General features: G+C 40.8%; 1 protein-coding gene and 1 non-coding gene across 3 annotated transcripts in view; both read right to left on the reverse strand.

Moving 5' to 3' along the window:
• LOC110537326 (nectin-3-like protein) overlaps positions 1–16,705 on the reverse strand; it is an 82,329-nt gene that overhangs the window by 16,020 nt on the left and 49,604 nt on the right. Inside the window, exon 6 of one of the 2 annotated variants that reach the window (XM_021623274.2) lies at positions 11,849–14,456. The exons of the other annotated variant lie outside the window; for it this stretch is intronic. Coding sequence (XP_021478949.1) covers positions 13,756–14,456 — 701 coding nt within the window. The 3' untranslated portion in view covers positions 11,849–13,755. Of the gene's footprint in view, positions 1–11,848; positions 14,457–16,705 lie in introns of those variants that run through there. 2 annotated transcript variants of the gene reach the window in all.
• Positions 12,789–12,862, reverse strand: trnav-uac. Its single transcript has one exon. It is a non-coding gene; the product is annotated as a tRNA-Val (tRNA).

The following is a 16,705-nucleotide window of genomic DNA, read 5'->3' on the forward strand; positions in this document are numbered from 1 at the left end:
GACAAAGGCGTCCTTCCTAACTCAGCTGCCGGAGAGGAAGGAAACTGCTCAGGGATTTCACCATGAGGCCAAAAGTGACTTTAAAACAGTTACAGAGTTGAATGGCTGTGACAGGAGAAAACTGAGGGTGGATCAACAACATTGTAGTTACTCCACAATACTAACCTAATTGACAGAGTGAAAAGAAGGAAGACTTCACAGAATAAAAATATTCCTGTTTGCAATAAGGCACTAAAGTAAAACTGCAACAAATGTGGCAAAGTAATTAACTTCATGTTCTGAATACAAAGCTTTATGTTTGTGGCAAATCCAGCACAATACATCACTGAGTACCAGTCTTCATATTTTCAAGCATGGTGGTGGCTACATCATGTTATGGGTTGGCTTGTTATCGGAAAGGACTAGGGAGTTTTTTCGGGATAAAAATAAACAGAATAGAGCTAAGAACAGGCAAAATCTCTGCCCCCCAAGGCAACTGCCCCCTGGTTTACATGTGCTCTTCTGCTCTTATTTTCCCTATAAAAAATGTCTTGACTTACTTTTGATACTAGCCTATTAAAGTTAAGAAACGTTTCTGAAAGTTTGGTATGGTGTGGCTATTATTAAGCTTTAGCTACCACAGGCCTATGAAATGAAGGCACTGCGCCCCGGCGTTCCAACTGATTCTGACAGTTGAAGTAGAGGTGAAGACTGGTTCAGGTCTACCAGAGTTTAATAATATTTTACTTTTACACCTTTTTTTCTCCTCAATTTCGTAGTATCCAATTGGTAGTTAGAGTCCTGTCTCATCGCTGCAACTCCCGAACAGACTTGGGAGAGGCGAACGTCGAGAGCATTGCGACCAAAATATAACCCAACCAAGCCACACTACCCACTTAACCCAGAAGCCAGCTGCACCAATGTGTCAGAGGAAACACCGTACACCTGGCGACTGTGTCAGCTTGCATGCGCCCGGCCCGCCACAGAAGTCACTAGAGCCCGATGGGACGAGGACATCCTTGCCAGCCAAACCCTCCTCGGGGACTCCCATACACAGCCTGCTGCAACAAAGCCTGGACTTGAACCAGGATCTCTAGTGGCACAGCTAGCAACTGTGATGCAGTGGCTTAGAATACTGCGCCACTCAGGAGGCTCCCTGGCCTACCAGTTACATTGTTTTCTGAGTCCAGGTTAGGTAGGTTAACCACTATAAAAGTACAACGCTAATCTACCACCAGGCCTGTTTTGAACCCATGAGGTTGAAGACACAGACTCTGGTGAGTCAAACAATATAATGCTCATCTTTCTACAAAATATTTGGATCGAAAATGTACAAATGACCCTCCTTCTGTACGTCAATATCTCTATAGCAGATTCAGTAGTCACCTGACAAAATAAATGCATGTTGGTGTTGTAGCATGCCAACGGCATATCTCTATCTCTCTGGGGATAGGCTGAAGCTTCTCTTTCTTTACATAGGCTATATATTTACAGTACCAGTCAAAAGTTTGGACACACCTACTAATTCCAGGGTTTTTCTTTATTTTTTACTATTTTCTACATTGTACAATAATAGTGAAGACATCACAACTATGAAATAACACATATGGGTGGCTACTTTGAAAAATCTAAAATCTTAAATATATTGGGATTTGTTTAACACTTCTTTGGTTACTACATGATTCCATATGTGTTATTTCGTAGTTTTGATTTCTTCACTATTATTCTACAATGTAGAAAATGGTCAAAATAAAGAACAACCCTTGAATGAGTTGGTGTGGCCAAACTTTTGACTGGTACTGTATATATTTATTAAAATATGAATAACATACAGTTGACATCTAAGTCTTGCACCTAAACCTTGCATGCAATGCCCTGATACATTTAGTGTTCAAATATTTGACAGCTGAACTGTGAGGTGGACAATTATTGTTTTAGGAAAGCAGCCTAAACCCTTGCTACAGACTACTGTAGCTCTGCTGTAGGCACTTGTATTGACAACTTTGACACCTTCTGGAAACAGAAGATACTCTACAGGAATGATGGAGTCCATCCAAATCATCTTGGCTCCTGGACACTCTCCTTGCATTTCAAGGCTGTGTTGAAACAATGACTGGTAAAAGGATCCGAGACCAGCTCAGTTAATCCCTACCATTGTGACAATGAGTTGTCATAATGCTGCATCAAATGTACATGATCTTAGGGGCATTGGCAAACACAATGTAAGTAATTTGATTTATGTACCCCTAATTGCACCGAATACATCTGTTGATCCTACAGCTATTGTAAGCAGTAATCATGAGCCTATAAACTAGAGTTACACTGTTAGCACTGAGGTGGTGTGCAATAGTAGGAAGACCACTTTATGCAGCTCACGCTGTTCTATCAGCTCCAATGTAAATAACATGAGTAAGTCTACCTCTGATACGCTTCCCAGTAAAGCATTAAAAACAATCAAGCAACCCAGAAAAGTGCTAAAAATAGCCCATATTAACATACATTGGGGAAAAAAGTATTTAGTCAGCCACCAATTGTGCAAGTTCTCCCACTTAAAAAAATGAAAGATTTTTACTTGAATTTATTTGCACATTATGGTGGAAAATAAGTATTTGGTCAATAACAAAAGTTTATCTCAATACTTTGTTATATACCCTTTGTTGGCAATGACAGAGGTCAAACGTTTTCTGTAAGTCTTCACAAGGTTTTCACACACTGTTGCTGGTATTTTGGCCCATTCCTCCATGCAGATCTCCTCTAGAGCAGTGATGTTTTGGGGCTGTTGCTGGGCAACACGAACTTTCAACTCCCTCCAAAGAGTTTCTATGGGGTTGAGATCTGGAGACTGTCTAGGCCACTCCAGGACCTTGAATTGCTTCTTACGAAGCCACTCCTTTGTTGCCCGGGCGGTGTGTTTGGGATCATTGTCATGCTGAAAGACCCAGCCACGTTTCATCTTCAATGCCCTTGCTGATGGAAGGAGGTTTTCACTCAAAATCTCACGATACATGGCCCCATTCATTCTTTCCTTTACACGGATCAGTCGTCCTGGTCCCTTTGCAGAAAAACAGCCCTAAAGCATGATGTTTCCACCCCCATGCTTCACAGTAGGTATGGTGTTCTTTGGATGCAATTCAGCATTCTTTGTCCTCCAAACACGACGAGTTGAGTTTTTACCAAAAAGTTATATTTTGGTTTCATCTGACCATATGACATTCTCCCAATCTTCTTCTGGATCATCCAAATGCTCTCTAGCAAACTTCAGACGGGCCTGGACATGTACTGGCTTAAGCAGGGGGACAGTCCCTGGCAGCGTAGTGTGTTACTGATGGTAGGCTTTGTTACTTTGGTCCCAGCTCTCTGCAGGTCATTCACTAGGTCCCCCCGTGTGGTTCTGGGATTTTTGCTCACCGTGGGGTGAGCAAAAATCCCCCACGGGTGAGATCTTGCATGGAGCCCCAGATCGAGGGAGATTATCAGTGGTCTTGTATGTCTTCCATTTCCTAATAATTGCTCCCACAGTTGATTTCTTCAAACCAAGCTGCTTACCTATTGCAGATTCAGTCTTCCCAGCCTGGTGCAGGTCTACAATTTTGTTTCTGGTGTCCTTTGACAGCTCTTTGGTCTTGGCCATAGTGGAGTTTGGAGTGTGACTGTTTGAGGTTGTGGGCAGGTGTCTTTTATACTGATAACAAGTTCAAACAGGTGCCATTAATACAGGTAACGAGTGGAGGACAGAGGAGCCTCTTAAAGAAGAAGTTACAGGTCTGTGAGAGCCAGAAATCTTGCTTGTTTGTAGGTGACCAAATACTTATTCTCCACCATAATTTGCAAATAAATAAATAAAAAATCCTACAATGTGATTTTCTGGATTTTTTCTCTCATTTTGTCTGTCATAGTTGAAGTGTACCTATGATGAGAATTACAGACCTCGCTCATCTTTTTAAGTGGGAGAACTTGCACAATTGGTGGCTGACTAAATACTTTTTTGCCCCACTGTATGTAGCCTAAGAAACCAAATCCATGAAGTCAATAACTTGCTTGTAACAGATGACATTCATATTCTGAAACTCACTGAGATAATAACTTTGCTGATACAGTGGTAGCAATACATGGTTATAACATCTACCGAAAAGACAGAAATGCCAACGGAGGCGGTTTTGCGATCTATATTCAGAATCACATTCCTATAAAGCTTAGAGACGATCGAATGTTTAATACTGTTGAAGTAATATGGCTACAGGTTCATCTGCCTCACATAAAGTCCATTCTTGTGGGAAGCTGCTATAGACAACCAAGTGCTAACAGTCAGTATCTGGATAATGTGTGTGAAATGCTTGATAATGTATGTGATATCAACAGAGAAGTATACAGTTTACATTCACTTAAGTTGGATTCATTAAAACTCGTTTTTCAACCACTTCACAAATTTCTTGTTAACAAACTATAGTTTTGGCAAGTCGGTTAGGACATCTACTTTGTGCATGACACAAGTAATTTTTCCAACAATTGTTTACAGACAGATTATTTCACTTATAATTCAATGTATCATAATTCCAGTCGATCAGAAGTTTACATAAACTAAGTTGACTGTGCCTTTAAATAGCTTGGAAAATTCCAGAAAATTCTGTAATGGCTTTAGAAGCTTATGATAGGCTAATTGACATCATTTGAGTCAATTGGAGGTGTCCCTGTGGATGTATGTCAAGGCCTACCTTCAAACTCAGTGGGAAAATTGTAAAATCAAAAGAAATCAGCCAAGACCTCAGAAAAATAATTGTAGACCTCCACAAGTCTGGTTCATCCTTGGAAGCAATTTCCAAACGCCTAAAGGTACCACCTTCATCTGTACAAACAATAGTACGCAAGTATAAACACCATGGGACCACGCAGCCGTCATACCGCTCAGCAAGGAGACGCATTCTGTCTCCGAGAGATGAACGTACTTTGGTGCGAAAAGTGCAAATCAATCCCAGAACAACAGCAAAGGACCTTGTGAAGATGCTGGAGGAAACAGGTTCAAAAGTATCTATATTCACAGTGCAACGAGTCCTATATCGACATAACCTGAAAGGTCGACCAGCAAGGAAGAAGCCACTGCTCCAAAACCGTCATAAAAAAGTCAGACTACGGTTTGCAACTGCAAATGAGGACAAAGATCAGACTTTTTGGAGAAATGTCCTCCGGTCTGATGAAACAAAAATAGAACTGTTTGGCCATAATGACCATCGTTATGTTTGGAGGTACGTGGGGGGTGCAAGCTGAAGAATACCATCCCAACCGTGAAGCACGGGGGTGGCAGCATCATGTTGTAGGGGTGCTTTGCTGCAGGAGGGACTGGTGCACTTCACAAAATAGATGGCATCATAAGGCAGGAAAATTATGTGGATATATTGAAGCAACATCTCAAGACATCAGTCAGGAAGTTAAAGCTTGGTCGCAAATGGGTCTTCCAAATGGACAATGACCCCAAGCATACTTCCAAAGTTGTGGCAAAATGGCTTGAGACAACAAAGTCAAGGTGTTGGAGTGGCATCACAAAGCTGAAATTTTGTGGGCAGAACTCAAAAAGCGTGTACGAGCAAGGAGCCCTACAAACCTGACTCAGTTACAGCAGCTCTGTCAGGAGGAATGGGCCAAAATTCACCCAACTTATTGTGGGAAGCTATTGGAAGGCTGCCCGAAACGTTTGACCCAGGTTAAACGATTTAAAGGCAATGTTACCAAATACTAATTGAGTGATGTAAACTTCTGACCCACTAAGAATGTGATGAAAGAAATAAAAGCTGAAATAAATCATTCTCTCTACTATTATTCTGACATTTCACATTCTTAAAACAAAGTGGTAATCATAACTGACCTAAGACAGGACATTTTTACTAGGATTAAATGTCAGGAATTGTGAAAAACTGAGTTTAAATGTATTTGGCTAAGGTGCATGTAAACTTCCGAATTCAACTGTATTTTCTTGGTGATTTAAATATTGACTGGCTATCATCAAGCTGCCCACTCAGGAAAAAACTTCAAACTGTAACCAGTGCCTGCAACCTGGATCAGGATGTCAGTCAACCTATCATGGTAGTTACAAACAGGACAGGGATTAAATCATCAACATGTATTGATCACATTTTTATTAACGCTGCAGAAATTAGCTTTAAAGCAGTATCCAAATCCATAGGATGTAGTGATCACAATATAATAGCCATATCTAGGAAAACGGCTGGGCCTAATACAGTGTTTAAGAGGTCATACAAGACATTTTGTAGTGGTTCAAATGTTGATGATGTAAAGAATATTTGCTGGTCTGTGGTGTGTAATGAGGAGCAACCAGACAATGCACTTGATGCATTTATGAAACTACTTACTCCAGTTACTAATAAGCACGCACCTGTTAAGAAAATGACTGTAAAAACTGTTAAATCCCCTTGGATTGATGAGGAATTAAAAAAATGTATGGTTGAGAGGGATGAGGCAAAAGGTATGGCAATTAAGTCTGGCAGCCCAACTGATTGGTAAACATACTGCAAATTAAGAAGTAATGTGACTAAACTAAAAAAAAGAAACTACACTATGAAACAAAGATAAATTATATAAACAATGATAGTAAAAAGCCTTGGGGCACCTTAAATGAAATTCTGGGGAAAAAAAACTTGGCTCCTTCATTTATTGAATCAGATGTCTCATTCATCACAAAGCCCACTGATATTGCAAACTACTTTAATTACTTTTTCATTGGCAAGATAAGCAAACTTAGTTATGACATGCCAACAACAAACGCTGACACTACACATCCAAGTACTGTGCCTTGCGAAAGTATTCGGCCCCCTTGAACTTTGCGACCTTTTGCCACATTTCAGGCTTCAAACATAAAGATATAAAACTTTATTTTTTGTGAAGAATCAACAACAAGTGGGACACAATCATGAAGTGGAACGACATTTATTGGATATTTCAAACTTTTTTAACAAATCAAAAACTGAAAAATTGGGCGTGCAAAATTATTCAGCGCCCTTAAGTTAATACTTTGTAGCGCCACCTTTTGCTGCGATTACAGCTGTAAGTCGCTTGGGGTATGTCTCTATCAGTTTTGCACATCGAGAGACTGACATTTTTTCCCATTCCTCCTTGCAAAACAGCTCGAGCTCAGTGAGGTTGGATGGAGAGCATTTGTGAACAGCAGTTTTCAGTTCTTTCCACAGATTCTCGATTGGATTCAGGTCTGGACTTTGACTTGGCCATTCTAACACCTGGATATGTTTATTTTTGAACCATTCCATTGTAGATTTTGCTTTATGTTTTGGATCATTGTCTTGTTGGAAGACAAATCTCCGTCCCAGTCTCAGGTCTTTTGCAGACTCCATCGGGTTTTCTTCCAGAATGGTCCTGTATTTGGCTCCATCCATCTTCCCATCAATTTTAACCATCTTCCCTGTCCCTGCTGAAGAAAAGCAGGCCCAAACCATGATGCTGCCACCACCATGTTTGACAGTGGGGATGGTGTGTTCAGCTGTGTTGCTTTTACGCCAAACATAACGTTTTGCATTGTTGCCAAAAAGTTCAATTTTGGTTTCATCTGACCAGAGCACCTTCTTCCACATGTTTGGTGTTTCTCCCAGGTGGCTTGTGGCAAACTTTAAACAACACTTTTTATGGATATCTTTAAGAAATGGCTTTCTTCTTGCCACTCTTCCATAAAGGCCAGATTTGTGCAATATACAACTGATTGTTGTCCAATGGACAGAGTCTCCCACCTCAGCTGTAGATCTCTGCAGTTCATCCAGAGTGATCATGGGCCTCTTGGCTGCATCTCTGATCAGTCTTCTCCTTGTATGAGCTGAAAGTTTAGAGGGACGGCCAGGTCTTGGTAGATTTGCAGTAGTCTGATACTCCTTCCATTTCAATATTATCGCTTGCACAGTGCTCCTTGGGATGTTTAAAGCTTGGGAAATCTTTTTGTATCCAAATCCGGCTTTAAACTTCTTCACAACAGTATCTCGGACCTGCCTGGTGTGTTCCTTGTTCTTCATGATGCTCTCTGCGCTTTTAACGGACCTCTGAGACTATCACAGTGCAGGTGCATTTATACGGAGACTTGATTACACACAGGTGGATTGTATTTATCATCATTAGTCATTTAGGTCAACATTGGATCATTCAGAGATCCTCACTGAACTTCTGGAGAGAGTTTGCTGCACTGAAAGTAAAGGGGCTGAATAATTTTGCACGCCCAATTTTTCAGTTTTTGATTTGTTAAAAAAGTTTGAAATATCCAATAAATGTCATTCCACTTCATGATTGTGTCCCACTTGTTGTTGATTCTTCACAAAAAAAATACAGTTTTATATCTTTATGTTTGAAGCTTGAAATGTGGCAAAAGGTCGCAAAGTTCAAGGGGGCCGAATACTTTCGCAAGGCACTGTACTTGTCTAACAGAACACAGAGGGTGTTATTTAATGGAAGCCTATCAAATATAATCCTGTTAGAATCAGGAATTCCCCAGGGTAGCTGTTCAGGCTCCTTGCTTAATTTTTTTTTTACTATCGACATGCCACTGACTTTGAGTAAAGACAGAGTTTCTATGTATGCGGATGACTCAACAGTATACACGTCAGCTACTACAGCGACTGAAATAACTGCTACACTCAACAAAGAGCTGCATTTAGTTTCAGAGTGGGTGGCAAGGAATAAGTTAGTCCTAAATATTTCTAAAACTAAAAGCATGTTATTCGGAACAAAACACTCCCCAAACCTCAACTAAATCTTGTAATAAATAATGTGGAAATTGAGCAAGTTGAGATGACTAAACTGCTTGGAGTTAGTTGTAGAATGTAAACTGTCATGGTCAAAACATATTGATGCAGTAGTAGCTAAGATGAGAAATCTGTCTTAACAACACTATCAACAAGGCTGGTCCTACAGGCCCAAGGACTTGGCTCAGAACATTTGGTCAGAACAAGGCAGCACGGCTAGCCCTTGGATGTACACAGAGAGCTAATATTAATAATATGCATGTCAATCTCTCCTGGCTGAAAGTGGAGGAGAGATTGACTTCATCACTACTTTACTTGAGAGGTATGGACATGTTGAATTCACCGAGCTGTCTGTCTAAACTACTGGCACACAGCTTGGACACCCATATATACCCCACAAGACATGCCACAAGAGGTCTCTTCACAGTCCCCAAGTCCAGAACAGACTATGGGAGGCACACAGTACTACATAGAGCCATGACTACATGGAACTCTATTCCACATCAAGTAACTGACGCAAGCAGTAAAATTAGATTTAAAAAACAGATAAAAAACACCTTATGGAACAGCGGGGACTGTGAAGCAACACAAACATACGATAACATACGCACTATGGATTTAGTAAAGTAGATATGTGGTAGTGGTGGAGTAGGGGTCTGAGAGCACACAGTGTGTTGTGAAATCTGTGAATGTTTTAAAATTAATTAATTTAGCTGGATCGCAGAAAGAGTAGCTGCTGCTTTGGCAGCAGCTAATGTGGATCCATAATATATACAAATACAACCCCCCCCCCCCCCCCCCCTGCCAAAAAAAAAAATTGGCTATAAAGTTTTGCATATGCTACACATAAATGAATGAATATTGTTTTTGTCATTTGTTTCTAGGATATTTTTAAGGACACGTAAATGTGGCTCATTTGCCCAACATCCCTCGTTTATTGATTTGGTTGGATCTGAATGCATATGGATGTCCATTACATTTCTCGAATGTCCGGTAAATTTAAATTTGTGTTTTCCAGTGCCAGATTCTCCTAAAGAAAACTTTGTTTTATGAAGATTTTAGAAGCTTCACATGAAATGACATCTTCAATTGGATGAAAACCTTGCTATAGACCCCCTAAAGACTCTGGGAAGTGCGCTATTCCAGTGTAACTTTGATTATGCCTGCACATCATCGTTCACCATCAGCCCCAAACATCTAAAGAATAAGCTATCCAACCAAACAAGCTTGTAAGAATTGTACTTTAACTCCCCCCTCATGCTCATCTGGAGGTTGAGCAGTTTTTCATCTCTATCTCTGTAATGTGTCTGTATCTATGTAATTGTATATGTATTTACGTAAAAATAAAATAGGGACCACAACGGAAATAAGTCCCTGAATTTATTGTGCAATCCTGGTCACTTAAAAAAATCTTGGTGTATATATATTTTTTAAATTTACCGACAAGTAGAATCAATCAATGAATCAATCCAAACTGTGCAGCGCCCAATTGATGAATGGAAATAGGCATCTAAAAGGGTGAATGTCATTCGGAGATTGTCAAGCCAAGCCTTCGATACTGGGTAAGCCTACAAGGTAGGGAGGGATGTATTTTCTGTTTCTCGAGACTTCCATATTGTGGTCTTGAAAACGCAAATCAGGATATTGAAGTGCCCGAAGTCGGTATGCTTTGTTTATTGGTTGTGTGGAGCACTGGCACAGAAAGAGGTTGGTGGAAAATTTGTTGCATAAATGTTATGTAATTATAAATATGGCATCAAAATGTTGAAAACCTGATTTCCCCCTAGCTGATCATTATCTGCAACAGCTCTGATTGTAGTGCAATGTTTACAGGCAGGGAAAGTGAGTTCTTCTGTGGTGGTCAGAGAACCTTCAGGCCCATAGTCCTGCGTAGCATCGACTGTGTCACAAAAGCATGCTGAAGTGGCAAAGTTGATATCCACCAATGATGATTCTAACATCTATTGACTCAAGGATGTGAATCCTTATGTTAATGAGGTATTTCTTTATTTCATTTTCAATACATTTGCAAAAGTTTTCACTTTGTCATCATGGGGTATTGTGTGTAGGTTGGTGAGAATGCATTTAATTTCGTCCATTTAGAATTCAGGCCGTAACACAACAAAATGTAGAATAAGTCAAGTGGTATGAATACTTTCTGACGGCACTGTACACAATGCCAAGGTCACAATGACGTGATTTCTCCACCCTCCTATACAACAGGCAGCTTATCATAATTGGCAATTTCATGTCTGATGGCCAATTCTCTAATGTTCTTCAACAGCCCCTTTTAACCTTGCTCTCCCCTCACTCCCTTCCGCTCTTTTTCTCTCGGTGTGCAGGTATAGGCGGTGGAGCCCTGAGGGAGCCTGCCTCTGTCACCAGCTCCAGATAAGACTGTTGCCATGGGGACAGAGTCAATGGCTCAGAGAGGGGAGACTCGGGGGCAGACATAAACACTGTTTGATTTCACCAGCTGTGAGACACTGGGAGAGATGCACAGGGGGAATTCACAAAGGAGACAAGCTGTAGATGGGAGCAGGGGGCAATTTCTGTTCTGTCACAAAGTCAGATGAGAGAGGTCAAAGAGAACCAGAGAGGGGAGAGAGACAAAAGACAAGAGAGGGCTTCTTGATCTCTGCTAACTTCTACAAAAAGCAGGTGGAGAGAGGCTGAGGAAGACAGGGGAGGAGAGAAAGAGATGGGCAGCAGTCAAATAGAGCAAAAAAATCTAATAAAATCTCATATTGAAACGCTGGCTAGCGACAGTGACACGATATGGAGTGTGTGCGCACAATGACTGTGTTCGAAAGCATCAACAACATGCTGGATCACAGCTGTACTGTGACTGACTGATCTAGAAATAATATTAAGTAGTCATCTATAATGAAAGGTGATTTGTAGATTCGTCAGTCTCTACAAGCCTTTAAAGTCGGCTGAAATGGCGAAAGCGGCCAGTGATTCACAAGAGCTCAGGCTGTAAAATGAGTGACTGAGCTAGAGATGACGTCACTTTGAAGAGCACAGGGAGAATGATCAGTTTGAGAGTAAAGTAGCAGCCTGAGGGAGCTTGTGATGCGGGCGGCTTCAGTCTAGGAGATCAGATCAATCAGGAAATGAGACACAGAAAAAAGGTGCTTTATTGAAAACAAAAATATCTCAAAAAAGATTTACAAAATAATGCTTGTTAATAATAATGCTTGATGATACAGCATGTGATTATGTTCAATTTTTTCTTGCATTATTTTTTTTTTTCCTTTTCTTACATTAGCTCTTCTCTTGCATACAAAACAAACATGAATAACATGAAGGTGCTTGCAAGGAGAATGTGAAATACGGTTGGAGATCGACCCTGGTGAGGTGCACTAGTGCGCTTCACTCTCCGTTCTCTCACTTTGTACAAGAATGAAACAAAACATTCTGGAATCTGGAAATCCCCACCGTTATTTTCTTATATACCATGCACACTTAACGATGCTAACCGAAAACGGACATATAGGAACTGTGCAATAATTAAATTATCGCCCTTTTAGCTTACATCAGCTTTGTTCAGGTGTTTTGCAACTTGAAGATGTTGCAAATGTCATTCATTATGTGAGCAAAAATAATGCTATCGTCAAACTTCATGGCTTAGAGACAGAAAAGAGGATATGGCACAAAAATAATCCCTCAATCAAAACACAGTGGAAGAAAAGTAGAAAACAAAGGCAACAAACAAATATCTCAACAGAGGACCAAACAGACCTTGCACTTGTCTGTAAAAATAACATTATCATTGTTTTTTTAATTACTTTACTACTCTTCTGGGATAAGGCACCGGTCACATAACTGAACCCAGAGCAGTGAGTAACAGGAAATTTCACTAGACGACAGAGAACCATGAATAATCTCCATTTACTTCACTGTATTACAGAGGAAAAAACTGAAGCAACAATTATTATGCCCCATTCACTGTTTTCTAGACAGCCATAAATATAAAGTCTACATTTGAAATGTTTTGTCATTTAGCAGACGATCTTATACAGAGTGACTTACAGTAGTGAGTGCATATATTTTCATACGGGTCCCCAGTGGGAATAGAACCCACAACACTGGCGTTGTAAGCACCATGCTCTACCAACTGAGCTACATGGGACCCTGCAGTCTACTAATCGTATTCTATTACTACGGGCATTTCAGATTATAAATTAATGCATACTAAAGCACAAATAATTAAAGAGGAGAGGGTGCTTACAGAATGCATGCAACTCCTCTTACAATATACAGCCGTACCCTCATCTGTCATATTTTTTAAATATTCTATATAGGGCTGAAAATCACTGCATGAAAAAATAAGAAAGGTTAACTAAAACCCAGTTCTAACTCATTAGTTATCATTATGGTACCGCTATCTGAGACAGTGAGACAGACCACCACACTGATACATAACATTGCAGACTTAGTTCTAGCCTATGACATCCTGCTGCAATGACAGCATCTACTCACAAAGTTGGCACTGGTACTCATAAAACACACACACACACACACACACACACACACACACACAGTGTGGAACAGCACATAATGGGTATAATGTTGTGTGATTTGTAGCCATGCTATCCACGTACTGTACCAAATAATATTGTATGTGCCAGAAATACTCCTTTTTGATTTCTCTCTCCCCTTCCTACTTAATCTTTCTTTGGGGAAAGCCTCCCCTCCCCACATTAGCTAGTAAACACAGATTTGCCCTCTAGTGCAGAATGAAGGCATGTCCACAGTGTGGCTAGGCAATCCACACACCTTCCATGATGACGACCAAAATCAAGGGAAAATAACTGAGAAATGACAAACCATGTTGAAAAAGAGAGGGAACTAAGGATATGATGCCAAAATGTATGACAGCTTGAGAGAGAGAGGCAGAACGTGTGAGTATTCTCTTTTGTTGAATAATGTATGAAATCCTCCTGTGATTTCTGCAGCGTTGTCTCTCTTCTCTCTGGTGGCAGAGTCTGTTGGCAGGGTAGCGTGCCTGGTGGTGGTGGTGGGGTCAGACGTACCACTCCCTGCGTGAGATCACGGAGCCGTCCATATGAGAGACATAGTCCCCCTCGGCCCCACTGTCATAGCAGTCATCCGACAAGTAGGGGGAACCGTTGCTCAGCGGGTGTGGTGGGGCAGTGTATCTGGCATGGCTAGTCTGGTGGGGGCTGGGGTAGCTACGCAGGTGGTCGTGGTCATGGTGTTCTCCATTTCTCGTCGCCCTCGTGCGGCCATTGGACTGGCGCTCTGGCTCTCTGTGGTTGTGGCTGTTCATGATGGTTGTTGATGTTGGATGCAGGTGGAGGCGCTCGCGGTCCCGCTCGTGGTTGCGTTCGCGGTCGCCCCACTCCTCGCGGTCCTTGTCTACAAAAACATTATTGGCAGGCTTGGAGGGGTGGAGCTCGTGCTGTGGAGGAGCCTTCTGCATGTCTGAAGGCCCTAGGTACTGCTTGGTGTAGTAGTCCCCGCGGAAGGTCTGTCGTTGTCGGAGGTAACAGACCCCGCCCAGCACTAGCAGCAGCAGGAGGAACAAGGCTCCGCCCACAGCGCCGCCCACGATGGTGCCCAGTTGGTTGGCAGGGGGCAGGGCTGCTAGGGTGGGGGAGGTGAAGAGGACCCGTTGCTTGTCTCCCACAGAGGTGGAGGAGGAGGCAGAGCCAGTTAGGACAGGCGCAGGGGTGGTGGAGGGCATGGAGGTGGTGGGAGGATCTAATGGAGGGAGGCAGGGAGGAGGGAAGTAGAGAGTCAGGGAGGGAGGAATGGACAGACAGAAAAGTAGAGAATGTCAATGCCAACTACATCAGCATATTACTGAAAGGGGATAGGTAGACATGAGAAAACTACAAAACAGTTCTACATCTAAAACAACATGCTCATAACAGCCTCAGGTTTGCATTGACATGTTATCTGAACAAAGTATGTTGTTGTTGTTAGATCTCTTGACAGACCACTTGAGGTTAGAAGTAACCTTTAAAACGTATAGATGTGGTAAATGAAGTTTTGATGTTTCGGGATTGAGGTAATGTATACAAAATGACAATAAAGACAAAAAAAAACATGCAGTTTAGAGCATCCAAATGGGCGGTAGCCTGATCGGTAGAAAACCAGAGACTGTGAGAGGGAGCATTACACTAATCACAAAAGAATGGAAAGGCAAGGTAAGGCAGAGGGATGTAGATGTTACTAGTTTAGGAACCAGAGATGAGTGATTAGGAACTAAGTCCTCTACAAAGCAAAAACAAATTCTTAAAACAATCATGAATTGAACTCAATGCTGACTAGCTTTTGTCAGTAACACCTTATTTGAAGTGGTATAAGCTGTTCATAATGCTCACATATAACTTGTGCTGACAACTTTAGGCACTGCATGACATACACACTGTCAACTGTAAGTCATGGACACTCAACACTATTTTCCTTGCCATGTAAATCTTTGCAAGAAGGAAGAGAAGATTTGTTCCGTATTGCACAGATCAGCTTTAGAGGGACAATCAATCATGACATTCTGTAGCTACCGCCATTAAAATCAGGTCGAATGAACTGATGAACACTTTTATGATTATTATGTGCCTGTTATGGGTGCTTATAAAGACTTTATGGAGAGCTTATGCTGAGCATTTCAAATAAAGACAAACATGTCTTTGTCATTGAGAATGTCGTAAGGCACTGATACGTAGGAGGGAAGGGATGTCTAGAATAGAATCAGCACTAATGTTAGGGGACTTGGAGAGATGGGAAGGACTACCAAGACGTTAGGGGACTTGGAGAGATGGGAAGGACTACCAAGACGTTAGGGGATTTGGAGAGATGGGAAGGACTACCAAGACGTTAGGGGACTTGGAGAGATGGGAAGGACTACCAAGACGTTAGGGGACTTGGAGAGATGGGAAGGACTACCAAGACCTTAGGGGACTTGGAGAGATGGGAAGGACTACTAAAATGTCAGGGAGTGGTTCAGGGAAAAGAAATGGGCAAAATGGCGAATCACTCCTTTACAGTTCAGTCAGTTTGAAAAAGTGATTTAGACACTCCCTGTGTTGACTTGATCCAGATCTTCACATGCTCCCTATAATGTTCTTTAGGCCAGATGAACCATGATCAAGCACCTTACATCAACAGATGAGACATGCTGCTCTCCTTATTCCATCCGCTGGTATTTCTGTCCGGACTTGCTGAGTCTGTATTTAACTGCTGTGGTCAGGGTTGCAAAGCTACCGGTAATTTACCAAAGTTACCGGAATCTTCAGTAATTTTGGCAATTAACATAAAATATATGGCACTATCATAACTTTGGTGATTTATACTTGAATAACTTTATTAAACATGTATAGTATTCATTTACTATATCTGTGTCCATATTGTCCATGAGTAGATAAAGTAGATATTTTCTCTTAAACCATATGGTTAAAGAGAAAATAGCTTAATTAACGAAAAAAAGCATCTAATCAACAATGGCATTACTTTGAACTATTTACTTTTTTACAACTGCCCCCAAATACATACTTACATAGTAAATCTAATACATACTTACATAGTGAAACTAATACATACTTACATAGTAAATCTATTACATACTTACATAGTAAAACTATTACATACTTACATAGTAAAACTATTACATACTTACATAGTAAATCTAATACATACTTACATAGTAAATCTATTACATACTTACATAGTAAATCTATTACATACTTACATAGTAAATCTAATACATACTTACATAGTAAATCTAATACATACTTACATAGTAAAACTATTACATACTTACATAGTAAAACTATTACATACTTACATAGTAAATCTAATACATACTTACATAGTAAATCTAATACATACTTACATAGTAAATCTAATACATACTTACATAGTAAATCTAATACATACTTACATAGTAAATCTAATACATACTTACATAGTAAATCTAATACATACTTACATAGTAAATCTAATACATA

The sequence above is a fragment of the Oncorhynchus mykiss genome, chromosome 12 (genome assembly GCF_013265735.2).
Source record: "Oncorhynchus mykiss isolate Arlee chromosome 12, USDA_OmykA_1.1, whole genome shotgun sequence".
NCBI classification, from domain to species: Eukaryota; Metazoa; Chordata; class Actinopteri; order Salmoniformes; family Salmonidae; genus Oncorhynchus; species Oncorhynchus mykiss.